Source organism: Harmonia axyridis, chromosome 1 (assembly GCF_914767665.1).
Source record: "Harmonia axyridis chromosome 1, icHarAxyr1.1, whole genome shotgun sequence".
In the NCBI taxonomy this organism is placed as follows: domain Eukaryota; kingdom Metazoa; phylum Arthropoda; class Insecta; order Coleoptera; family Coccinellidae; genus Harmonia; species Harmonia axyridis.
In genome coordinates this window covers 36,789,179-36,816,883 of record NC_059501.1, presented here as the reverse complement: position 1 = coordinate 36,816,883, position 27,705 = coordinate 36,789,179, and the positions used below count along the sequence as shown (strand labels likewise).

The window sequence follows — 27,705 nt, the reverse complement described above, 5'->3', positions numbered from 1 at the left end:
AACACTATCTAATAGTTAATTACTTTAAAGTTCATTTAAATCTTCATCATCGATTAATTCTTCAACACTATAATAGCATTTTCGAAGCAAACAACTTTTTAACGATTTTTTTTTGTTGTACAATATGCCTAATTTCGAAATATGGAGGTAATTTATTCCAGATTGTTAGTATAAAATGGGTAACATTTTTTTGTATATATGTGCGTTTTGTTTTTTCAACACTTAAATAGGTCTTTCCCCTAGTATTATATTCATGTTTTAATTGGAAAGATTTGAAATAATTATAATTGTTGATTATATACATTACACATTCATAAATGTATAAAGTTACGAAGTCAGTATTTTATACGCAATAAAGACACCTTTACATGATTCATCAGGTCTCAATCTAAAAATACGTCTTAAGTATCTTATCGAAGAATGAAGATTCTTCCAGCTTCAACCGTATTTGCCCAGAAGATTATTCCATACCTAAGTCTGGATTGCACATAGGCATGGTATGCTGTCAGTGCCGCATCAATATCAATCGTTCTCGACAGGCTTTTCTCAATGCATAGCAATATCTTGCTAGGCCTTTGGCCACATGTTCGATTTGTGACCTCCAATTTAGGTTCTAATCAATTAGCACCCCTAAGAATGATATGGACTCTTCAGCTGCAATATATTCATTTTTATAAGTTACATTCAAAGCATCCTGTGGGCTCTCATCTCTGAATAAAATCACCTTTGTTTTATTGATGTTCATTTCAAGGTAATTTTTTTCAAACCATTCATCCATGTTCTTTAATTACTCCTTCAAACGTGCTCTGCATTCATTAGCAGTGGTACCTGAACAAATCACCGATACATCATCAGCAAACATTACAGTATTATTTGTTGTGACCTGTATTAAATCATTGCTTATGTATAGTAGTGATCCTTATATCGAGCCCTGAGGGACACCTCTCTCTATTTGTTATTCCATATTTCTCCATTTTTTGATTCACTCTATCAAAGGCTTTTGATTGGTCCAAACATAGTGCCGCTGTTTTCTGATTTTTGTTTGAAGATTTCATGGTTGAATTTAAAGCTTGATATTTGAATTTATTGTAGATCTTCCCCTTCTATATCCACATTGTTGTTCTACCAAAATATTTTCTGCCTCAAGAAAGTTTTTAATCTGATCAAAAATTATTCTCTCAAAAATTTTATTCACATCAGAGGGAATAGATATTGGTCGGAGATATTGGTATCTCCCTTCTTGTGTATTGGTTTTATCCAAGCTTCTTTAAGGACTTGTGAATATTTCCCTGTTTTTAATATCAAATTAATTATATGCGTTAATGGTTTTGTCAATAATGAATCACTGATTTTGAATAGGTCAATGGGAATTTCATCATATCCCACTGATTTTTTATTCCTTAACTGCATGATGTAGTTGTATATTTCTTGTTCTAAAACAGGACTCAGAAAAATGCTCTTATCACATGATCTAATGTTCAAATCTTCATTGGTTATTTGCTTGTCATTCTTAGTGAGTCTTTGTTAGGAAATGTCTTAAACAATGTTTTCGTGTTCTTTACCCGTTTTGTTGCATTATTGATATCAGATATCAGTTAAAACTTTGTGATGTCAAAAGCGGTGTTAAAAGACACCAAAAAAATGCGAAATCGAAAATAAGAAAGCAATGAATAATGCGAGTGTTTCAAAAGCGTGAAAATCAAGAAAATGATGCGGATAGTCAAAACTCTATTTAGGAAAAGTCAATTTCAGAATTTCAGCGAAGTACAGATCAATCATCAAACGTTTTATTTCGAATAGTTTCTATATCCTCTTCCCGAAATAAAATTACAACATTGAGTTACTTCACAAGGATAATTTACAACTCACATTAAATGTGAGTCCCCGGAATTGAATTGGATTAAACTCTGAATTGAACCGATCATCACTTCACCCGATATTCTCTTCGTCGATAACAAAGAAATTTGGAATGATTCTCTCGTTCGGAGTTTGTGAACTTCGAAGTTCACGAGAAACTTCAAAGTTTCGAGGAAATGAGACGATGGATATTCAAAATCGTGTCTTCGAATTCTTTCAATTTCTTTCGGCTATTCATCAATTTCGAAAGACAAGTAAATATACTTAGATGGAATGGAATTAAGCCAGCTGGAAAAGGTAACTGAATGGAATTATGAACTAGGGACGAAATTAACTCTTATTCGATTGAAATAAAGCCAGACTCAATTTTCACAATCTGAAATATTAGGTAGGTACGCCAATTGTTACGCCAATAGTGTTGCTTCGTCGGTCAATTTACACATTAACTGAACAGCTGTTGAAATGTATGTGAAATTAGCTCACTACAACATCTCAAAATCTATAAGATTCAGAGAAAAAATCTTCAAGGATCACCCAGCTCGTTTTTCGGAATAATAAGATATCAAAAAACAGAGCATAGATCTCTCGATTCGTCCTCGAATTACAGGGTCATTCTGAAAAATGACTGTTTCAAATATTCCAGCATATCTTGGTTTCATTGGTTTGAGATATTCAAAAAGTTCTAGAACATTTTTTCAGTTTTTATGGTTAATATGATACTCCTAACAGATCATAGAAATTAATGACCGTTTTAGAGATATAGAGCAAAGTTGGTGTTTCTTAAATTGGACATTCTTTTTTAGCCGTAGATTTGTTGAAAAGTAGTCCGTTTTTGGTTTTTCAAAAATGTCATCCGTTTAAAAGATATTGAAATTTTCAAAAATAGTAAAGGAAAAAAGTGTTTCATTCGATCTCAGAAATCTTCAGTTGAAATGAATGTACAAGACTCACTCTGTATAAGTTGTCGCGTCAAAAAACTCAATATATTTGAAACCCATAACATAACTTTTTGGTGGAATATAATAATCAATATGTTTCGAGACCTAATTCTTTTTGTGTCCATTGCATAATTCCAATCAAATCTTATGTAGGGTGTCCCATTTAAAATACACCAACTCTCCTCTATATCTCTAAAACTGAGATTTTATCTCTAAATCTTATAGATCTCGATATGCTTTCAGCGAGCATCGAATTTGGGACACCCTGTACAAATGCAATTATTAAAATAATGAATTGATAATCTTATGGAAATAATTGTATTCATTCAAGGTTTCCTCCCGAATAAAAGAATAAACCATGTTGTCTCTTTATTTAATTTCAAAATTGTACAATGAAAAAGAAATATGATAAATTTCTTACCATTCCATTTTCTCAGGACCTCCAAATATCAACCAATTAACAGAAAATGTATTTAAATAATAAATATAATATATTCTCATAAATAGAAATATCAAGGATATTAATAACGAAAAATCATTCATATCAACTTTAAAAAATCGAAAATTGCCATTGCTTATTATAACTAAGATATACTTTCTTTCTTTTAATTTTAGGTGGCAAGTGTAATAATGTTTTCTCTTTTCTAATTCTTCTCATCAACTTTTATCTATCTCAATCATCTTACCAAAAATCTCACAACTTTTTTTTTCTGTCCATTGGAATGAGTTACTTCCAAAGTCTGTATCACCAAACCTAACTCTTCTGGATGTGGAAGTTATTTTACTTCTTTCAAAACGTTCAAACTATAATGTCCAGACTCAAAAGTCTAAAAATTGGTTTTGGTTACCTAATGTTGCTTATTTCATTGCAGATAACTAGGATATATTATATTTGAAAGGGCCGACTCGTGGAAATATTTTAGACAGTTCTAGATGCATTGCGAAAGAAGGTTCGAAGGAATATGTGACATATGCATTTATTGAATGGTTCGAATCAGAATATCCTTTGATACTCACTAAAAAATCAAAAGCTGATAAAGTTTTTCAATTACCGCAAAATTACCCACATGAGTGAAAAAATTTACTCGCGAACCCAAAGCTAAAAGTGTCAATTTCAGAATGTGTTTTTCGTTATCAATATTTTTTGGAGTAATCTCCAGTTTTTTTCATTAATAAGAACAGTTTTAATCAGTTCCCGCACCCCTCCCTAAACTTAGTTGAATTTCAATTACTGCATGGAGCTTGAAGAGGATAATGAAAGATTTCCACTTCAATTTATTTCCCATTCAATCAGTCAATCTCTCAAAAAGAGCAGATTATAACCATAGACATTAAAAAAATCGAAATTCAAATATATTTTATCCAAAAAAAAATATATATAAAAAAGCTATAAGTCAATATCTAGCTTGACACGCACGAATGATAAAAAAACAAGGAATATTGATGAGGCATAATTTCACTCTTACTCAAATTCTGATTAAACGTGGCATCTATAAAGAATTTTCGATCGTTATCAGTTTCAATATTCCATCCTGCATCTCTTTCAGTGCTTCAAATTCTGTCAAACCCAATCTTCTCTTATTAGAGATATCATAAATTCCTTCCTCCGACTCCGTGTGTTCTCCTCGGGTTCCTCTGACCTGGAGATGGTGCTCTTCAGCGACAGATTTCATTTTATCTTTGTCAGAAGATAATTTCGGAAGTTTAATATGAACAGATGCCCTGATTGTAGTGCCTAAATTCGTTGGACAGAACGTTAAAAACCCAAATCGGTCAGACCTGGCAAAGTTGACCTGTTCTTGGATAGCAGTAACTCCTAGAATCATCCTGCGGTAGACGTTTCCCAAATCCCCACCCGGTTCCATTGATATCATCCGGAGGTGGTCCTCTTCGTTCACCCAAGTGAGGAACGTTTTATCCTTGTTCATGAATATCCCTCTTCCAACCGGCCAGAACTGGCAAGCTTTTGCCGCTTTCAGAAACCTGTCTCCTTCCTTGAATAAATAATGATCTTCGATTAGACGCTCCTGCTCGCATCTCATCATTTTCGTAAGAGGTCGGTATGTTCCAGGCAGTTCACTGCTTAGACCCCGGAATACATCAGTCATTTTCTGCTCTATTTCCTTGTAATGGACCTCCGTCATGCAAGGATTGAACGGATATCCTTCGATTGATCTTCCGCATCGAACCCTGGTGGAGATGATGTACCTGTTCTCCGGATCCAAATTTTGGAAAGCGGTGAGGTCCCCCCAATCTAGCGGAGGGTGCGTATGATTGGGGGAAAACCCCAAATGATAATCTTCGATTATGGCGTCGAAAATAGGTGAGAAAACTGTATAGGCTTCTGGGTCTGGAGCGTAGATCCCCACTCCGGAATCTAGATTCATTAAACCTGATTGAATGCAATCCATAAGTGTTGAGCCATAGGTGGGAGTTTGTTCTTCCTTTAAAGCATTGTAAACGTCTTGGGATAGGTATTTCTTCAATAAAGATTTGGAATCTGATTGGATCAATCTGTTGTATGATTCGTCCATAATTTTAGATACACACTTTATGCGACAATTCTTAGGCTGTGGAGCCATTTATTCTCTGGAATTTACTGGGTTTTATTTCCATTTCTCGTGACATTTTGATGACAGTATTTTGAGTTATCAAAGAAGATCATAGACTTCGGTCGAAAATAATATAATAGGGCGTTCGTTTTCACTAACAATCCATTACTTTTTAGAATGAAATGGATTGTTTTTCTTTTAACCAACGTCAGAAGAATAATATCAATTCTCTGAAGCCTGATGAACTATTTAAGAATTCGAGAAAAACTTGTCAGAAATTGCATTCATTTCAAAAATTCAAGAAATCCTGTCTACAACCTGACATGGTCAAAAAGACAACTTTTGAGCCAGGTAATGCTCGCCCCACTGACGACGAATCCATGATAAATTCATTTTTATTCGTCCATCTACCAGCCTTCCGGCCATAAACACGATTAGTCTTAAACGAAAAACCTTAAAACGGGAATCGTAATTCCTGATGCACTGATTATATCAGTCATTGTACCCAGGGTTGATTGTATCAGTCATTGTACCCAGGGTGTTGCATTCAGATTCTGATTGAACACTGCTGAACGGTGTTCAAATATGCCCCAAGGAAGTCTACAAAAAACCAGTTGGTAATCAGTGGCAGTCAGATCTGGAGATTAAGGTTGTAGACTACTTTGCGCTGAAACTGCAATTCCGCTAGATGGAGCTACCCGAATATTTTTGGTAGATTTGTACCTGACACAACCATTCTACTTGAAGAACCGCCTGTTTGGTATTTATTGCCCCTAATAAAATCTCAACTCTCGATGAAGCCCAGAAAAGAGTAAATTTGTGTTTCTGTGAACTTTAGGAATTCAGTTCAGTTTAGATACAGTGGCGTATTCTAGGGGGGGTATAAGGAGGATATATACCCCCCCAGGAAGCTTTTGAGTTCTCATTTTATGCGCCTTTGGAGACCACAACAGTGGGTATAGGAATATAAGACATGTGATTTATTAGGTTATTGTTGTCGGTTTGTTTATCTAGATGAGAATTTCTGATATTCTACTGAAATTCAAAATGATTATTTGACATTTGACACGTACCTAAAAACATGAGTGAAGGCAATAAGAAAGAGTAACAGAATAGAAGAAAATATTGTATTTTGTTCTGTCTATCGGAACACTTGGGGTTTTTACAGATATATTCAGCTCATCTAAGTTCAATATTTAATCATTATTTCAAATCGGATAAAAAGGGTTATTGTCAAATAAAAGACACTTTTAATAGTTATTTGTTTTATTAGGCGGCAAAGTAGTAAATTGACTACCTTAGCTGAATTCCTAGCAACGCTACGCTCGGCCATGTATAAGTATTTTTTATACTATGGCTTGGCTATAAACTATCAGCCGCGGAAATCAATATACTACTTTGCTACCTATAGTAAAATAAATAACTATTGAAAGTGACTTTTATTTGACAATAAGTATTTTCATCCGATTTTTATTTATTATTTTTTTTAATTATTAAAAGGAAAATATTGCAATTCCTAAAACTTTTATGACATGAAATTTTCAAGGAGGTGTGTTTACAAGAATGGCTTCACGAAGCGAAAAATGTTTACTAAATTTTTTTTTTAAGTTTATATTAATGAAGTACGAGAAAATTTTCTTAATTAATAATTGCCTATTTTCAGCGATAAATTAAAACGATAAAAATTGTAGATAGAATTTCGGGAACAGGGAGTTTTTCAATATAAATTTTTTCTTTGAGAATTTTTTCTTCAGATTTTTCAAATATTTATAATTTTCCATATTTCGGCAAAAATACAAATATCTTTTTTCATCTTAATTTCTTTATGACTTTTGAAATTTTCTTTATGCTACTAAACGCTCAAAATATATTTCTCTAGACATCATTACGAATAGAATTAGCTAGCATACATATTTTTAGGAACAGTATCGTTTGTAATTCTAATAATGATTTCATTACAACTTTTCTATATATCCCTATTCCTCATTGCAATATTGACATGAACTAGTAATGTCCACAATTTTAGCCAATCAGAGAAACCCTACCCTCGTAAATCATAAGAGTGTCATTCATCTCGAGCCATAAAATACAGTCCAAGATTCTATTGGCGTTCATGCTGCAAAAAGGCGTAAACATTTAGGAGGCGTTCCCAAAAGCATAATTCTATTTGAAAAACATCAATAACTAGAGCAAATCAAGCAATTTTTAAAGAATATTTGCACCAATTCAAAACTCATAATATCACTGAACATTTATCGATGAGTTACTTGAAATGAGAAGTCTCTCTAAAGCTGAATAGTAATTTAAAGAATGTGTTTAATTTCAAGGTTCAATTTGCGGAATACTAGATATCGATTTTTTTTTAAATCTAGACGATACGTCCAAGTTCACTATCACGTCATTGTTCACTCAAAGAATGAAATGAATCCTGCCTGTATTTTGGTCTCACAAATGTAGTTGATTAGCACTGAAATAGCAGTGGTATGAACAAGGTATTGAACACCCTTAAGCTGGGTGGTCAAGCATTTGGAAATGCAATTCGTCGAATTTGACCATGATTTTCTTCGATTTGTGACGAGGTTATATTTTTTCTGTTTCATTTGAGGGTTTTTTTCATTTCGGTACTCAATAAATCAAATCCAATAACGTAATGTAATATTCACTGGTCATGGTTTTTTTCTTTTATCATAACAGCCGTTGAAAATTAAACCATTCACGTAGTAATGAATGCATGTTCCACCCACTGTCAAATATCGATGCAAAAAAAATCCTTTTTATTACGCTGAATCTCTCTCCCCATGGATTCGTTACTGTCTCTACTCGTCTAAACTTCTACCCTAGTCCGTAATAGCCTTCTCTATACTTGAAACCATTTTCAACTCCAGTGTTAATTGTAAATTATGTCGTTAAACTTTATTATTAGGTACTATTTCCCTTCGGGGCGAATAGAAATATTCAGTAATTTTCAAACTGCAGTTTTTCAACTTAAGTACCAGCAATGTTCATCGCGACTAAAATATTCAGCGACCCTGAGTAAGATTAATTATTCCTTGATGGATGCTAATTATTAGGAAATTTCACAGAGAGCAAACCCGCAATAATTGCCCCTTTATTACTTGTTAACTAGAAATTAGGGCGTTGGATTCTTCCGGCCTGCGTTTTAACTTTTCTTACGCTGATGAATTTTTGTACTGAGGTTAAATTAAAATTTTGCAGAGTCTGATTATCTCTGCTTTTTGTCAATGTTACCTAATTGTTTATTCTTGTTATGCAGTTGGATTAATTTTTCAATAGACAAACTGAAACTATTATATTTAATTGCAGATGTTGTTTTGAAATTAAATTCCATCTATGGAAATATTTCATCAATTAGTCAGTGACTGAATGATTTACACATTTTATACTAAACAGGGTGTATCTGAATAACACCAATAAATATAAGGGGTGATTCTGTAATAAAAATTGATATGGGTATTTGGTTCAATTCTTTTTGAAAAACCCATCCCCGGAAAAGTTTCACCTCTCAAAAAATTACAAAAAAAATTTTTCAACAAATATTATAATTGTATTGTCGATAATCGATAGGTTTTTGTTCATTCTTTGTTCACTATTGTTTTAGTTGTCAAAGTCTTAGTCTAGTAGAATCAAATCATAATTTGGTTAGCTCTTGTTCAATAAAATGCTATTGCTCATGAGCTTGCAATGCATTTTTGATTGAAAATGCTGAAATTTTCAAGAAAACTTATTATAGAGATGAAAATTTTAGTAAATAAATTGAGCTTTTCAGTCATGTTTCCTGTAAAGGGAAGTTTCCACCAAAAAAAGTTGGAACAGAAGATATTGTAGGCGTTCACTATTTCAACTCCTTCTAAGCATACTTCAGTACTGAAAAATTTTCAAAATGTGTAGTTTTATTCACAAATAATATAAACCAAGTTTCGTGTTTATATCAAATACCCACCTTAATTTTCATCACAGAATCACCCCTTACATTTTTTTCGATGTTATTCAGATACACCCTGTATAATTTTGATAACAGTAGTGAACAATTTCTCCAGGGCAGCAATTTTTTCCGTATAAAAAACTTTGGTACATTACCCTACGTCGTGTTACGGCTGAATGAAAACAATGCCATCAGAACCAATTTCTCCTAATATTCATTAACCGCCTAGACATAATTATTTCTCGACTGAGAATGAGAATTATTTTGAAATGTTATAAAAGAACTCCCATAAGAAATATGTTAAATTGTTTGAAATTGATGAGTGTCAATCAAAGGATTATTTATAGAACATTAGATTTAATATTCAAAGCAAGGAATGAAATGTTACCTGAATATTTGAGTGAAAACCTAAAATTTGGTAATGAGATACATAATTATAATACACGACGTCGAGATGATTTTTACATAGAAAAAGTCGATACTACATTAATGAATAAATCCACATTTAGCAGGGGATTAGTTATCTTCAATAAACTACCTGAAAAGATCAAATATTGTAATAATTATAGAGAATTCAAAAAATGTTTAATGAGTTATATTTATGAAGAATTTAATCAAGTTAGTGGATTACGTTAGTATTGTTTTCAATAGCCGAGTGCTAAATAAAGTTTATTATTATTATTATTACTATTGTTTTTTGAACTTCGATTCTGCCCCATTTTTGGTTACAAAAGCACGACCTCCAATTTATGGTAAACACGTGACTTTTTCTGGTAAAACTGGATATTTGTTTTTTATTTATTACAATATAATACTCTATATCAATTAAAGTTTGTTAACACAGAGTACAACTATTAATTGAACCATTTGATTGTTTATGAATCTTTTCAAATCTTCTTCGAAATTATGATATCTTTCTTTTTTTTTTGAAATGGTTGGATACCTGATTATATTACTTCATTGCAGAGTATGCTGATAGTTTTGGCCCTCTTGTTGTCTTGAATATCACTGTATAGATGATTTGAGTTACTTGTGCTATATTTGTGGCCATCAGAATGTTTGTTTCGATTCAACATTGATTTTAATAAACCCCCATTTATCTTATAGATCAACTTTCACGGCTATTGTTTCACTGCCTTAAAGATGAGTAGTACTCAAAACATTTCATAGAAGTAACAGGTGCTGCTTATATGTGTTCTGGATAACCCTAGTTTGGAGTCTTTGAAGTCGGCTTAGATTATTTTTGTCATAGAACCACAAATTAATGCCCGATATGTGAATGTGAATATGAAGTTAATACATGCATTGAAAAAGAATAACTTATATACTAAATCGGGGTCGTTGCAGTTCTGATAGCCTTCCGAGAACTGCGAACAAATTTATATTTTGTTATTAACCTCACCTATTCATACAAACCCAGGGAGCCCGTTGATACGGTTAACAAAACCGACGAGATCCTTAGGAGCTTTGGGTATTACTACGTGAGTATACAGAACTAACTTTCCCATATGAGTGGCCAGTCAGCCCCGGTCATTTATTTGCACACTATGCGTTCGGCAGTTCGGCTCTTTATACCTCCTTTACGCAGAGCCTGCCTGTCTCATCTGCTGATTTACCCATGCGGTACAAAATGTATTTGCACCGTGTCCTGTCAGCCATCTCGCTATTGCCCGAAGCTCAGTACGTGATAGCTTCAGGAGCTTCCTGGTATAGATAGGTGAAAACACCACAAATTTATTTGCCTGAGCAAGACCCGTAGTATTTCTCCAGAGGGTTTTTCTAGTTTCCCACTCCCATTGTTGGACTGTTGGCTTATATTAGTCTTTTCCAAGCCCACAGAAGGCCTCAGGACCAACAGATGTTAACTTTGATGCCTTTTTTGAAAGTTCATCGGCTTTTTCTTTTCCTTCAGTTTTACAATACCCCCGTATAGTCCAAGATCCCAGAGCGATAAGACACAACTTATTTTCACATAAATGAAACCTCATGTTCTCAGTAGTGTCTTATGTGCTCAGAATACCTGCGCGCTTGTGGAGCTTGCCGAGTGACACCTGGGCAGGTACCAGGTGTGAAAGGTAACTAAAATTAATGGTTACCTAACTTAAATTTTCATAGCTGATTTTTAAATATATTTTGTAGAGTGTTATTATAAAGTTATACCATAAGCGTCAGACACTTTTCGTGGGCCAGTACTTTTGTCAGACGCTTTAAAGCTCTACAAAAAATAAATTAACTTAACTTATTTTTACATGTCTGACATTTAAATATGTTGTTCAGACAATTGTTACGAAGTTATATTTAATTAGTCAGAAAAAATTGATTGACCAAACACCCCCTAAACAGCAAAATTATTCTGCCGTGAGTATGAGCGCGAAAGCATTATGCGCATGCGTCTTAGAGTAAATATATGAAAAATACTTACGGTACAGCTTCCGATATAAAATTTTTGCATCTCTATTTCAATTTTAACGTAATAATTAGTCAGTATGAAAGTACATTAATTCATTTAATATTTCTGGTATAATTAATCTGTTCAGAGCTATTTTTTCTTAGAAAAATTTTTATTTCATTGTTAAAAATATCATTTGAAATTATTTTTTTTACAAAATCATTTTTGTAAAAAAAAATTTACCCATAATTAATTAAAATAAGCATTTATTTTATTGTTTAATCATCGCAATCATCATAACAATTATTTGAATTTTCATCATTTAACCAATCACGATACTGTCAAACTAAGTCATCATCTTCATCGTCATCAGTTATGTTGTTGCTGACATCTTCTTCTGCAAAAAATAATCAAAAGAATTAAAATACATAAAATTACTAGTTAAATAAATTTTAATCTTGAACTCTAATTATAGTACCTGATTGTTGAAGAGATTCACCAACGTCCCTTGGTAATTGGTCACCATCAAACCAATGAAAGTGAAACTGGTTTTCCTCTAACCTCCATCCATTTTGTTCAGGAGTAAAAATGGTTGGTTGTTTTTCATGAGCATAATTCCATATGCTAGAAATGTAATAAGCTCGTAGAAATTGTTGAAATAGCTCAGTTTTACACGGTGGTAAGCTGCTTGCATCAAAGTTTTTTAAATTTGCACGGTTAAATTCTTCATTTATATTAGATACGCTGTAATTATTTAAAAATAGCTGAAGACGGGCAGCGTTAACATCATATGTATCAGGAACACTATAGATTTCACAGATAAACTTTTGAATAGTCTTGAAAATATCTTCTTGTCTGTGCTCATCGGTTAATAATTCAGGATCACCAAAGTGCATCTAAGCTTGCTGATACTCAGGTCTCTTCATTAATATTTTGAATGGTCTTTGTTTACTTTTTTTAAAAAAGGCAGGATTATAGTCACATCCGGTTAATGCATGAAATCCTGGCAAACTTCGACACAAAGATGATCCCAAGTTCTCGTACACTTTTGTCAAATTAATAAATCTTTGGTTGTTTCCGGTGCCTGCGTTTAACCATACATTGGAACCATCGTCTTTCAAATTATGCATATGTCCTAACATAATAATCGCTATATCGGTATCAGAACATCTTACAACAAAATTTGCCTACCCCCAAAGGACACATACACAATACACAGAAGAATTACACGAATGAGAGAAGGGGAACTGAGTTAGTAAGACCGTCTAACTCGCTCCGAAACGCACCTATAATGCTTTCGCGCTCATACTCACGGCAGAATAATTTTGATGTTTAGGGGGTGTTTGGTCAATCAATTTTGTCTGACTAATTAAATATAACTTCGCAACAATTGTCTGAACAACATATTTAAATGTCAGACATGTAAAAATAAGTTAAGTTAATTTATTTTTTGTAGAGCTTTAAAGCGTCTGACAAAAGTACTGGCCCACGAAAAGTGTCTGACGCTTATGGTATAACTTTATAATAACACTCTACAAAATATATTTAAAAATCAGCTATGAAAATTTAAGTTAGGTAACTATTAATTTTAGTTACCTTTCACACCTGGTACCTGCCCAGGTGTCACTCGGCAAGCTCCACAAGTGCGCAGGTATTCTGAGCACATAAGACACTACTGAGAACATGAGGTTTCATTTATGTGAAAATAAGTTGTGTCTTATCGCTCTGGGATCTTACTCTAGTACTAGAGTTACTTTATTCCCTCTGGCCAGTTACTTAATGAAATTACGGCACTCCCACGTTATTAGAGATCTTTGGCTATATGATTACAGGGATTTCAATGTGGCCTGGCTGTTCCTAGTGATGTAAATACGCGCCCCTTTGATATTTATTTTTTGACACTCTTGGGCGCAAGTATAGACAGTTATTGGCTCGGTTTGCAAGATAGAGGGCTCACTTCCCAGGGATCATGGGCTTACTTCCCAGGGAGCTAGTGAACCTTGTTTTGAGCCCTTATAGCCCAATACCTGTACCTCTTTTTGATTTTGATCCATCGGTATACCATATTGAGGACTTTTTGTCCAAGGTATTCACAGAGATTTTTGCACTGAGACGGTCATCAAAAACCGTTTCAAAGGGTATTTCGAAATCGAATATAGTTGGCATCACGTCCGAGGGTTTTGCCAAGAGGTTTATTTATTTATAAATTTTCGCTTCAACACCTGGGTTATTAGCAATTTTAGTACAATAAAATTTACATCTCATTCACAAAGTTTAGTTAACAGCCAAGATGAATGAATCTAATTGATTCAATATTCTCATAAGTCCAATCCAGTTTACCGGATGAAAATTCCTATTGTTTCAACGGAAATCTTCTTCTTCTTCTTCAGGTGCCATCTCCTCTCAGAAGGTTGGCTATCAATATGGCTACCTTCATCTTTGACACTGCAGCCCTAAACAACTCAACAGAACTGCACTTGTACCATTGTCTCAAGTTGTTTAACCAGGAGATTCGCCTTCTTCCGATGTTCCTTCTTCCCTGTATGTTTCCCTGTATCACTATCTTCAATAAGGTATATTTCTCCCCTCTCAGCACATGACCCAGATACTGCAACTTTCCAATCTTCACCCCGTTCAGTATTTCTCTTTCTCTACCCATTCTTTTGAGTACTTCTTTATTTGATACTTTGTCTATCCACCTTATTTTGAGTATTCTCCTGTATGTCCACATTTCGAAGGCCTCCAGGCGATTACTAATATCCTGAACGGAAATGCAGGAAAAAAACTTGTTTCATCAAATTCCTCGATTGTCAGGTCAAAATGTCGCGACGGCAAAACAGTCTCGTTTTCGAATACCAAGCCAAATATATAGCCGTTAGAGTCTAGGAGACGTCTTGTCACCAATGAAGCTATAAATTCTATAAGCGAAATATTTCAGTACCAGATTTTGAGGAAACGTGATTGCGTTAGTTCGATAAAAATAGCTAGTTAGTAAAGAGTCATATATGCAGAAGCAATCCTCAAAATAGAAGAAACCAACCTCAACTCGAAAATATTATCATATTTGTCCGAGTATGGAACGAAAAAAATTTTGTCTTAGTAACTTTTTTGGAATATTGAGTCCACACAAAACAATCAGCAAAGCTATATTGTATTATAATAGTTTTTGACATTATTAGGCAAGTGACATTTACCAAATAAGGACGTAGTTTGCGCCAGTGCAATAGTGAGGGCGTGCAATGAAGTCCGAGGCTGGTCGAAAAAACTTGCCGCCTGAGTTGTGTATTATATTTCTTCAACCACAAATGTTAATTTTTAATTGCTTTTAGAATGAGGATTCATCTGGGGTTACTAAGGTTTTCATCTGTCATACAAATTGTCAAAACTACATTTTATTTACTTGAATGATTTCCAAAAAAGATGAAATTTAAGAGCAAATAAATTATGTGAATTCATTCTATCGAAAAATTCTGAGAAACGCTTCCTAAGAGCAAGTGTTTCAAAAAATGGTGCCTAAAAATTAATACAACCTTAATATCAGAAATGAACTATGCTGGTAAATTTCATGGAAAAGAGCAAAATATTAAAGAAGCCAGAATGTTTGTGGTGCAAATATTCGATGTTTAGTCAATGCAAGATTGAGGATATTTCAAAATTTCCAAAACTCATGACTTTTTTGAAGAGAAAAAATGATGGGTAAAAATCGAAAGTTGTTTTTAACCGAAAAGAAATTAATAAATTTCTCATGAAGGCTAAACACAATATTTTCCTATCGATGAAGATAGATCTTGTCGTTTTCAGGAACCATGTCACATGAAGTTAGAGAATGTACAAAAAGTTGAAAAATATATTCATTGTCAATATACCTACCAGATTCAAGAAATGATATGTTTCGTAAATTTACGAGTGAGGAAGTAGGTGTATGTCACTTGAAAATTGTCAATGAATAATTGCAAATTAGAAACATAATTGGAAGTATCTATCTACGGTTTTCTATGCAGTACCTATCAAAAGGATAAATTCTCAAGAAAACCTGTTTGAGAAAACACATTTTCGTGAATTCCAAGCAAAAGAGCCAGTTTTCTGGGGTTGCGAACGAGTGAGACACTAGAAATTCATTGAGGGGACCTTCAGCTACTTTGTCAGCCAATGCTGACGTCAACTTCCATCGCTAAAAAGACACGGGGGCTGGAAATAGAATACCATTGCAGAGAGTCGCATACAGTCTTTCTGATAACAATAAAATGATCAATAGGATTTCGTACAAAAATTGGACATAATAGCAAGTTATCTCGGTAAGTAGTTCTCATTTCAATCAAATTGATGTCGTAATAGGCTACTATTTCATTAGTGAAAAAAAAATTTAGAGTAACTGTGAGAACCCGCATCACCAATTGTATCACTAATTTGAGAGTCACCAATTGTATCACTAATTTGAGAGTCATCAATTGAGGGTTATTTCACAAATCGTATGGGGTGAATTCTAATTCGCAATATCCAGGAATTTCCATTATAGAGAAAACTAGCGTGTGCTCATGACTTCGTCGTTGTGGAGTGCAAGATTAAGACAATTAAAATTACGTTAATTTTTTTTCATTTTCATCCAATATCAATGGCAATGAAATATAAACTGTGAGAAAATTTCAGAAGTTGAGGAGCGTAGTACCTACTTGTACTAACAGAGAGATAAAAAAATTCTTTGTTATATGTATGGATGGAAAGTTCATGCTATAGATCGGGGATAAGCAGACAACATAAAAATTTTAAATTTTAATTGCACCAACTAAGGTGCTACTTAGCAACCAGTCAAGGTGTATCTTAATTCTCAGAATTCGCAATTCATCCAGTTTATACTAAAATTATTATGACGAGGAAATACTTTTTTGTTAATTGTGGACTCTCCAAGAAAATGTTGTATGTGGAATCAATCTTTTACATAATTAACGGACCTCATTGAGGTCAGCTTTGTTGAAGTTAGTTGTAACAGTCTTTTTTATGATCTAATCCATGATTGATATCCAGTTATGAATTCATGAGACCTCTTTATTGAACTTCTTATTTTCAAATCATTTTTCAATTCATTGAAATTTTTGATGAAAATTTTCAGAATAATTGATTTCTTGCTATACTCTTCAACGTATTATTTTTCCATACCTGCTGGTAAAACAACCTCAGAATCTATATGTGTATATGTAGAATAAAAAGCAAGAGAATAAAAATACGCAGATATCTAGTTTTCCAGTGACTACAAGGAATATTACTTGGGCTGATGAACGCTATGTGTGAGCTCCCAATGAAATTTTTATAGCTCAATTTTTTGCCTAGTTATGCGGTAGTGATGAACTTTGAAAAAGACAAAATCGATCTGATGCTAATACCTTCAATGCCAGCACAATCTCTATGCTTCATTTTTATATTATCCTAGATTTCTTTCAGGCAAAAATCATTCTAAAGTTCCTCAATGTCCCAAGACCGAACTGCCCTAGTGTTAATTTCTGAATAAATTTGAAGATCATGAGAAAAGTCGATTGATTTATCGCCTTGATAGCCACAGAAATATCGAACACAGAAATGAAGTCTTAGTCCTAAACCAGTTCAGCTGCAATTTTCATTGAAATATTTTCCTCAAGTTTGGTTATAGATTTCTCCAAAAATTGAAAGAATGAAAATAATCTTTTATTCTCTGTTTTTGGGCTGGACGAATTGACAAATTGAATTCAATTACTACTTACCAACCTAATCGGTTGAGATCAGTTTTGCATAAACATTCTGAAACAACAGAAATTTTAGAAATTTAGACCAAATTTTAGCAAAATGCAAGAGCTCAAAATAACTATTTTCCTAACAAGTGTGAAAAGTAATACCTACTTTTCCGTAAGAGACTGCAGTCTCTAGTGCGGAAAAAGCACTTTCCACATGAGTAAGGGGCAATATTTTTCCTACTAGCGTGAATGAAACACTTTCACGTTATAAGAAATTCTATTTTTGTGCGCTCAGCCGCAAAGAGAAGTTTTTGAAAATTAAAATACAATTTGTTTATAGAAATCAAGTATTCCTAGTAAAACCAATCTTATTACTATTTGTTCGTCTTTCAAACGATTTCTTTTCAAATATTATATGAAATGATCATAGCAATGTAACAGAAAACTCCTATTCTTTCCAAATATCAAATTTTTGCTATCTTTAACTTTCGAGAGTTGTTTATGAAGAACTAATCATAATTTTGAGCTGAAACTTCGCATATTGGGGTTTGAGACAACGATTTTTCCGCCTTAAATATCGGGTTTTTATCTTTCGCCCTAAAATATTTTTGGATCTCTACAACTTCCGGTTATACCGGAAGCAGACTACTACTTGATTATTACAAATGGTACATCAAGTAAGTATATTATTGCATCATTAGATAGCTTTTTTGACAACCATTTCGGCAATATGACATACCTTGGGTAAAAACTCAACGGCTCATGAGTCAATGGGATTCTTATGAAAAAAAATGGTGGGCGATGAGGACTCACATTTTTTTAATATTTCGGCAAAAAAAGCTTTTTTCGAGAAAATATTTCTCTCTTTCGATTCTGCAAATACAAAGTATTATAAGACTGTTTGGATCTAAAATGTACTGGGTGTTCATAAGAAGATCTTGAACTTGGACAACTCAAATTCATCCAAACTCAAGATTTTCAAATTAGAACCTATATTTTTTTATGATTTCAGTAGATTTAACGTACAAAAATAGTGGCGGTTATTCAAGCAAACCCTATACCTGAAATGCATACTTTAAGAGTTATCGTAGAAGAACTTTAAATGAGGAAAAACCGCAATTTAAAACTGTGTGGAGTAGTCTGTGACTTCCGGCAAAAACAGAAAGAAACTAAAATTCGATGTTTGGATGACTAAATTTTACATTTCATGAATTATAATTGAATTTTCGTTGGGATTGTTGAGAAATCCATATCCAATACAATTTTCAATTACGAATAATTCATAACAATTCTCGAAATATGAAACTTAGTTAGGGAAACATCGAATTTTAGTTTCTTTCTGTGTTTTCCGCGAGTCCCAGACTACTCCCTCAGTGAGGAATTGCGGTTTTCCTCATTGAAGGTTCTTCCTCGATAACTCTTGAAGTATTCAATTTAGGTAAAGGGTTTGCTTAAGTAACTCCCTCGTTAAGTAAAATCGACTGAAGTAATAATATATATAGGTTCTAATTTGAAAATCTTGAGTTATGATCAATTTGAGTTGTCCAAGTTTAAGATTTTTTTTAATTAACACCCTGTACATTTTTAATCCAAACCGCAAACAGTCTTTTTATACTACGTATTTGCATAATCGAAAAAAAAAGAAAAATTCAGAAAAAAGCATTTTCTGCCGAAATATTCGAAAAAATGTGACTCTTCACCTCCACCATTTTTTTCATAAGAATCCCATTAACCCATAAATTGTTCAGTTTTTACCCAAGGTATGACATATATATCATCCGATATTGTCGTCAAAAAGGTTTTGATGCTGCAATAATATAACGGGTGTGTCATTTGAAATAAGGAATTAGTAGTCCCTTTCCGGTATAACCGGAAATTGTAGAAGTCTGAAACTATTTTAGGGAGAAAGAACATTGTCTCAAACCCAAACGAAAATTTTCAGCTGAAAATTACGATTAGTAATTTCCATGAACGTCTAACAGGTCATCCCGGTGAATCACCCTGTATTTTGAGTGTTATACCTGTATATCATAAAGCCTTCAAAGTTCATCAGAAAATCCGAAAGATTCATGGGAAACCAAGTAATCCGGAGAGTGGATATAAATCTCACTACGTTGCAATTTAATATTTCAGTTGAAGGGCCGCAACAATCTATGTCTTCTGCTCTGAAATTTGTGAAGTGCTTGAACTTTAGCTTCAGGTTCTGCACTATAATAAGGACTGCCTTAACAAGCGCCTCAGCGATGCGACATCGAGTGGCAATTCAGGGGATCACGGCTCCTTCAAAGGTTCTGCGAATATAATGTGGGAAAAGGTATAAGAAGAAAGACGAGGTTTTTTGTTCTGACGTGAGATGCGGTAATAATGGAACAAAGGGTTTTGATCAAACAAGTTAATTTGTTCGTCCTTAACAAGTTTGTGAAATCTTAGATTTTTTTCTTCAATTTTTCGAAACCATTCGTTCAGGCCAGTCAGCATGTATCATTTTCACTAAAAAAATCGTAAAGAATGGTTTTCAAGAGGAAGATAACGGAATAAAAATGTTATTGGTTCGAAATAGAATAGCTCCACAGAGACTGCAGCATTCTCATTACTGTACAAGAGCCTAGATAGGGCCTTCATGTTGCAGGTCTCTTCTTCGATCTCTCGCGTGATTCCAATGTTCTTCCTTGGAAATTCACCCAGAACAAGCTGTATAACATTTTGATTTTGTTTTCCCCAGTGGATTTTAAGCCACATCACCGATCGGTGGATGACTGGTGCAATAGAGAAATTTAGTATCGATTTGGGGGCGCCTAAGGGCTCAGTACTTGGTCCGTTGCTATTCATTTTGTTCATTAATGACTGACCCGAACACATTATATTGGAATTAATGATTTGCTGATGATAAGCCAGTATTGATCTCGGTTCGGAGCCTTGAGGAGCTCTCTAAGCTTTTCAATCATTGATTTTCAATTTTGTAAATTGGCGCCATTCTCAATGCAAACAAAACCGAATGAATTTATTTCAGTATCAAAAATATTTATAATGATCGATTGATGCCTCGACCAGGATGTTGTCTCGAAAGATACTATAAAGTTTCTAGGTATTCATCTGGACAGTTCTTTGAGGTAGAATTTCCATGTGGATGCTGTTTGCAAAAAATTGTGTAGTTCCTTTTATGCGATTAGTAGGATAAATTATTAATTACCATTTCAGTCGGTTATAGCTTGGTATACAGTCATATGAACTATAATATTCTGTTGTGGGGTAACTCTGTAGATTCTAATAGCGAGAGAATTATGCGTCTGATTTTCCACTAACATACACGTGATTCCTGTAGGTCTTTGTTTCGTCTACATAAGACTTTGACGGTACCATATTTATATATTTATAGATGTTTAGCCTATATCAAGGAACATGAACACTTAATAGTAACATTATCCAGTTTTCATGGTTACTCCACCACAGTGGCGTACCCAAGGGGGGTTAAGGGGGATATATCCCTCCAGGAGGAATATCCATTATATGTAACAACCTTATATATCACAATCTTATTATGAGTAAGCAAATTTTTTTGGAAAACCTCTCTAGAAGAAGGAAAATTTGAAATTTTTTTCCTTATCCCCCACCCAAGCCTTATGTCTGGGTACGTCTTGCTCCACCAGAAATAATGCAACTTTGTACATTCCATCACATGCAACAGCCATATATGAAACTTCCCCAGTATATCAGGCCATAACATTATTTAATCATCTGCCTTATAATGTTAAGTTGCTCAATAAAATAAAATTTAAAAAAATATCGAATGTATTTAATATAACAAATGTTATTCTCTTCGGTGCTCACTTCACCACGTTTGAACTCATCATACCAATCAATGATGGTTGATTTTCCTGGTGCAGACCCCTGAAACTCTTTCTCATACCAAGATTTTGCTTCAACTGTATTTTTTCGCTGCAAAAAGGCACACGAAATTCTTTTTTTTTGTCATCCTTTTTCAAATAACAGAAGTAGCTACACTCACAACGCAATATCTCACAAACTAATGGTCGGACTGCTGTAAAGTTTTGACACATATCGTTTAAAGGTCGTTACTAAATAAAAATCATATGGATTCAATACCAGCACCCCCATCTGTGCATCAGACTAGAGACTTTTCAATTGGCCTAACATACTCCACGGTTGTTAATATCCATATCACGTTTCATAACCCGTCGACAGAGATATTTCGTCGTAATGGTCCAGTTCTATTTTTGACCATTAATCAGGAGAAGTCTTTCGCCCCTAGCTAGGTATCCTCATAGAAGTTAAATCTCTTAAATTGTTCAACCGTGAAGTACAACTGGCTTACTGAATACTAATGTCACCGAGGTATAATAATCAACATTTGCTAAACGTTACTCTAAGAAGCAGATTGACATTTCGGTCTGTGGTCTGGTGAATATATTTACATATATATTCCTTTTTTTGATATTGGTAGAATTCTAATCCCATTCAAAGAATGATTAAATGTCATTAGAAAATGATGTTGTGGAATCATATTCTTAATTATTCAATGAAAAGTCTCATGTCTATATTCGATCTTTATATTCATCATTTCGATCATTCATTTTCAAATTTTCAAAATAATTAGTTACCATAATTTTTAGTTCTAACTCCAATTCAATTTTAATCGTTCATCAATAACTCACTAACAGGGTGCAGCATGTTAACAGTAATAATTAATTCATAGGCGGGAAGAAAAGTTTTCTTCATTGAAAACTGTAATTTATTTTCTCTATTTCAGTGTCGTGATGGGTTCATTACAGTTCTATAAGAAATGCTGCAATCAACTCATTACAGCATTGTTTTAAGTTATATTTTTCGTTTTGTGGTTGTCTATACAGACTTCCAATCCTATCAAAATTCAACACACATCAATTGTCAACATAATATACCTAATTTGGATTAATGAAAAGATTTGCGACATTATTCGCAATTTCTCTCAATTCTGTTGGTGTTGAATAAATTTCGGCAGACGTAATTCTCGAATTTAATGCGTAATTATAAATAATTTCAATATTCGAAACTTTGATTCAAATTCACTATGATTTATTATCTCAAATTTTCATTGAATTTCGACAATATTTCACAAAAATCTGAATGAAGTAGAGAAAATATCTTCTTATACTCGTTGCAGAAGGCATTTCCAACATTCTTGCGTTCGAATTTCGCATTCGTGTTGGAATAGGAGCCCATTCTACAACTTGTTTTAGAATATACCATTGCCAAAAGAATATCATTGTTATCATCAAGCTGCCTCTTTCAGTTCTCTAAATAATTGACTGTTTTATCACTTTTTGTTTATATTTTCAACGAAATCCCTGCTGTAGGTACAATCAATGTACCTAACACTGTCAGCTTATATACAAATATATAGGTACAATCAATGTACCTAACACCGTCAGCTTATATACATATAATATTCACTAAATTGTCTTTTTATTTACAATAAAAACCTAGAATCTTGATATTTTCAAGGTTGTTTCGGACCTTGAGTTCATTTATGGCCAAATCCGTCCAGAAATTTTTAGCTGATAATTTCTAAACTATAGTCAAACAACAATTTCAAGTTTCTTGCAAAATTTTACGTTTATCGCGCCATCAACAGAACTTGATAAATAAGAATATCGAATCTTCATTAAAACTGCCAAAACTTGTGATTAATTTATTCACCACAGCTTACTCAATGGATTTTAAAGATGAAAAATTATTGACCTAAAGAACTAGAGAATTGTTTGCAATTGTACAAAATGAACGTGTGTTATATCAATATTTCAAAGGCTGTAGTATCCGGAAAAAGGGTGTAGACCACTAGATCATACGTAAAAATTTCTATGAATAGTCGTTTAACTATTTTAATATTATATATTCCGCAATAGTCGAAATGACGTAGTCAATGTCTGAAAATAATAAAATCTGAACATCGCCTAGTTGCACTGAAACCATAATGGCAAGAGTAAAACAGTAGCACGCTGTCGCGAAAACTGAATCTCTGCTCATAACCAAGAAACCCCGCAACACCTTCATAAAACCTAGCCTATTTGAATTTCAAGGTGGACAGACTTGAATTTAACGACGGAATCGTGTTGTTTGAGACCATTTCCGGTTCAATATTCGGAAAATACAAACCTCGTGAAGAAACTGGGTAACAATAATAAATTCTCAGTAATATAATTTCTGAGCAGAAGAAAAGAATAGAATAAAATTTTATTGAACCAATCTAACATTTACATAGAAATTTAAAAACAACTCAAAATTTAAAGTTATGAAATCCTTTAATATAAATAACCTAATGTGTCGATACATAAATTAAAGATCACAACTATTATTACAGTATCTCAATGAATAGATGGTATGGATACTCTTCAGAAAATTTTCCTTTTGTTCCTTTTTTTTATTGGAACAGGTTTGATGGTTTCCTTTATATATTCTGGAAATAATATCTATTTGAAATAATTGTTTCAATTTCTTGGGAAGGAGTCCAACATTTCCAGAGTCCCTAATTTCCTGAGGGATACAATTATATACTCTCGGATCAGTAGCGCATATAAACTTCTGAAAAAGCGTAGTACTTGCTCGGGTCTACCAATTTTCTCTTTGCCTTGTGAAGTAATCATGATAACTTGCGGTTTTCGATATTTTGTTTCGGTACATAAATTTGGAAATATTGAAAACATAAACTGATGAATGTCCATTCTCCAATGGTTGGAAAAGAGTTGGGCTGTTGGTTTTGAGGTTATTACTTTTAGTATCCACTTTTGTGTTAAAATCAATGTCCTCATCTGACTCTCGTAGGTACCACCCAAGGTTTTTGTATCTTCTGTACCGGCGTGTAGAAATCTTCAAGAAAAACATTTTTTTTTGAAAAATTAGTTAGTTCAAAGTGACAAATTTCATCAGGTACCATCGTCTCAAAATAAGTTTGCCATGACAATGTGCACATACTGAAAACTTCTTTGAACTAACTGATTTTTCAAAAAAAAATTTTTTTCTTGAAAATTTCATCACGCCTGTAAAGAAGATACAACCTTGCTAAAAAATTACCACATGACCCACTTTCCCCATTCAAAAAATTTAGAGGGTTGATGGGGATGACACAAGGTGCAACAAAAATCCTTCCAAAATGCATACAGATTTGGTAAACGTGAAACAAAAATTGACTTGTATCAGGATTTTGTTGCCAAATATTTTTCTCTGAGAAAATTAATTTTTTCCATAATTTTTACGATATATGAAACACCAGTAGTTAGTTCAAAGTGACAAATTTCATCAGGTACCATCGTCTCATAGTAAATGAGCCATGACAAGGTGCACATACTGAAAACTTCTTTGAACTAACTAATTAAACCCAGATATTTTATATTATCAGTCTTTGTTATTACCCTTTTACAAGAACATTTATGTATTGATCATTTTGAATGGTATCTGATGGTTGGAAAACTTAGTTGGGTTGCAATGGAATTCGAAAATGTGGCAATTTTTTTTTCGAAATTTCAGCTTAATTAATTCATATATAACTAGAGTTAGATTCAATATAAGGTAATTTCTAATGCTGTCTTCGTTATTTCCCAGGTATTCTCGGAAAAAAGTGTAACTCAGCATCATCGGCGTGAGAGATGATATTTCCTTTTATATCAACTTTAAACATATCATTTATGTATAATAGAAACCGAGATGGAAACATTTGTGGTCCCAGAATTGTTCCTTGTGGTGTACCATATTTCTGTCTCTGTGGCTCGCTGATGAGGTCATTGATCTTTGCAAAGGAGATACGATCTGACTATAATCCTTGAGTAATTCATACACTACACCACGTATCCTATAAGACTTCAACTTGTTTATGAGTATTTCGTGAGATATTTTGGTTTTCATGTACTCTCTGTGTCAAGCAGAATAAGGCATCCTCTGTGGAAAGGTTTTCTCTAAGCCCGAACTGTTGTGTCGACAATATTTTATTCATTGATAAGTATTCACTAAATCTAACAGTCATACATTTCTCCAAAATCTTAGCTTCGACAGAAGTTACGTATATTGGTCTAAAGTTCTTGGGATCACCTTCATCGCCATTTTTGGGAATTGGGGTAATGATTGCTTGTGTCAACTCATTTGGCAACTAATCAGTCGTAAAGGCTAAGTTAATCAAGAGAGCTTGATTAACTCAAAAAAGCACAAGGTAACAAGGCTTAAATACATTGACCTTAACATGAAATTGTTGTTTGGATGGTATTCACTTTTTATGACTTCTGTCATCTTTTCACCAATTTTTGCTAAGTAAGAATTGAATGTATCAGCTATTTTACTTGGTTCTGATATTTTGCTGTTTTGGTCTTTCACGAGGAACCTCACCCATATTTATACGCAAAACTACTGAACGTATTTTCATGAAATTCAGCACTTATGAGTATTTCACGATGCTGATGAAATCTAAAATATTTTCAAGGCATGAGCACCTCCGGTTTTTCCGGAAATGACGTCAACTTCCGTTTTTCAAATTAGAACACCATTTTTTTATTGCAGAAATAGATTCCTTAGAAAATTTCAAGTTATTTTGATGTAACATTTTTCAGTTTTGGTTGGAAAATTCTCTCTGAGCAGGAAAATTCGAAAAAAAAATCGAAAATAGAGCTCCGCTGAAACAAGAATAACTTCGAGGTTTTTGGATGGAAAATTTTCATTTTTGGGATTTTTCAATATGTAAGATTGATGTATCCACTTTAAAAATCGAAATCGCGATTCATGATACAGGGGGTGAAAAAATCGCTTTCAAAGTTAGGGATGACAAAATCGTGAAAAATCAATTTTTTCAAATTAGAACCCCATTTTTTTATGGCAGATATTGAATCTACGTTAAAAAATAATGTGAGTGTATGCATCACACCCTCGCCCCAAAGTGGATATTTTCTGAGTTATTCACAAAAAACTGTTTTTCGTCTTGAATTTTCAGCTATTTCTTTTCCCTTCACGCCAAAAAGATGAAATTTTCAGAAACTGATACTTAAACCATGTTTTAGATTTTACTACCCTAATATGCAAGAGAAAAAAGTTACAGGTTGTTCCTAAATAGATGGCGAATTTTGATTCGAATTTGTATCGGAAACCTCTTTATTTCAACTAATCGGCCATCGGTTTTCTCTCCAGTGATAAATAAATAATTCCTTATGAACCATATGCAAAAACTTACCATGTTTTACATTCTTTTTTTTTTAATGATAGATATCATTAATTACATCTGCCAAATTCCTCTTTATTCAGTAGCATTTTGTGTTTACTATTAATTTGGTGATAATTTGTATTAAGTTATAAAATCGATCACTATGCCTAATTTTCAATAACAACCTGTAACTTTTTTCTCTTGCATATTAGGGTAGTAAAATCTAAAACATGGTTTAAGTAACAGTTCCTGAAAATTTCATCTTTTTGGCGTGAAGGGAAAAGAAATAGCTGAAAATTCAAGACGAAAAACAGTTTTTTGTGAATAACTCAGAAAATATCCACTTTAGGGCAAGAGTGTGATACATACACTCACATTATTTTTCAACGTAGATTCAATATCTGCCATAAAAAAATGGGGTTCTCATTTGAAAAAATTGATTTTTCACGATTTTGTCATCCCTAACTTTGGAAGCGATTTTTTCACCCCCTGTATCATAAATCGCGATTTCGATTTTTAAAGTGGATACATCAATCTTACATCTTGAAAAATCCCAAAAATGAAAATTTTCCATCCAAAAACCTCGAAGTTATTCTTGTTTCAGCGGAGCTCTATTTTCGATTTTTTTTCGAATTTTCCCGCTCAGAGAGATTTTTCCATCCAAAACTGAAAAATGTTACATCAAAATAACCTGAAATTTTCTAAGGAATCTATTTCTGCAATAAAAAAATGGTGTTCTAATTTGAAAAACGGAAGTTGACGTCATTTCCGGAAAAACCGGAGGTGCTCATGCCTTGAAAATATTTTAGATTTCATCAGCATCGTGAAATACTCATAAATGCTGAATTTCATAAAAATACGTTCAGTAGTTTCCCGTATAAATATGGGTGAGGTTCCTCGTGAAAGACCCTGTATAGTTCATAATTCATCAGTGTACGACTCTCAGAATTTTGGATAATTTTCCATATTGCTTTTGTATTATTTTCTTCATTTAGTGAATTCTTATGATAATTTTCTTTCGTTTTGTTCTATAGCAGAACCTATATATATTGATTATGCAGATCAAGAAACTCATTAAAAAATTAGTTATTTAAAATAGCTAGACTGAAACACATAATCCTCGATATGTTTTCGCTCCATTAATTTTTG

At 33.3% G+C, this 27,705-nt stretch overlaps 2 protein-coding genes across 4 annotated transcripts in view; one reads left to right on the top strand and one right to left on the bottom strand.

Annotated features, from left to right (window-relative positions):
• The window catches only part of LOC123682994 (sodium channel protein 60E-like), a 222,303-nt gene that overhangs the window by 185,281 nt on the left and 9,317 nt on the right, over window positions 1–27,705 (top strand). The window contains exon 1 of one of the 3 annotated variants that reach the window (XR_006747929.1): window positions 14,785–15,974. The exons of the other annotated variants lie outside the window; for them this stretch is intronic. The gene's annotated coding sequence lies outside the window, so the exon portion shown is untranslated. Of the gene's footprint in view, window positions 1–14,784; window positions 15,975–27,705 lie in introns of those variants that run through there. 3 annotated transcript variants of the gene reach the window in all.
• LOC123682990 (arginine kinase-like) lies at window positions 4,131–5,455 on the bottom strand. Its single transcript, XM_045621873.1, has one exon. It carries the CDS (start codon window positions 5,375–5,377, stop codon window positions 4,286–4,288), a length of 1,092 nt encoding a protein of 363 aa, XP_045477829.1. The 5' UTR covers window positions 5,378–5,455; the 3' UTR covers window positions 4,131–4,285.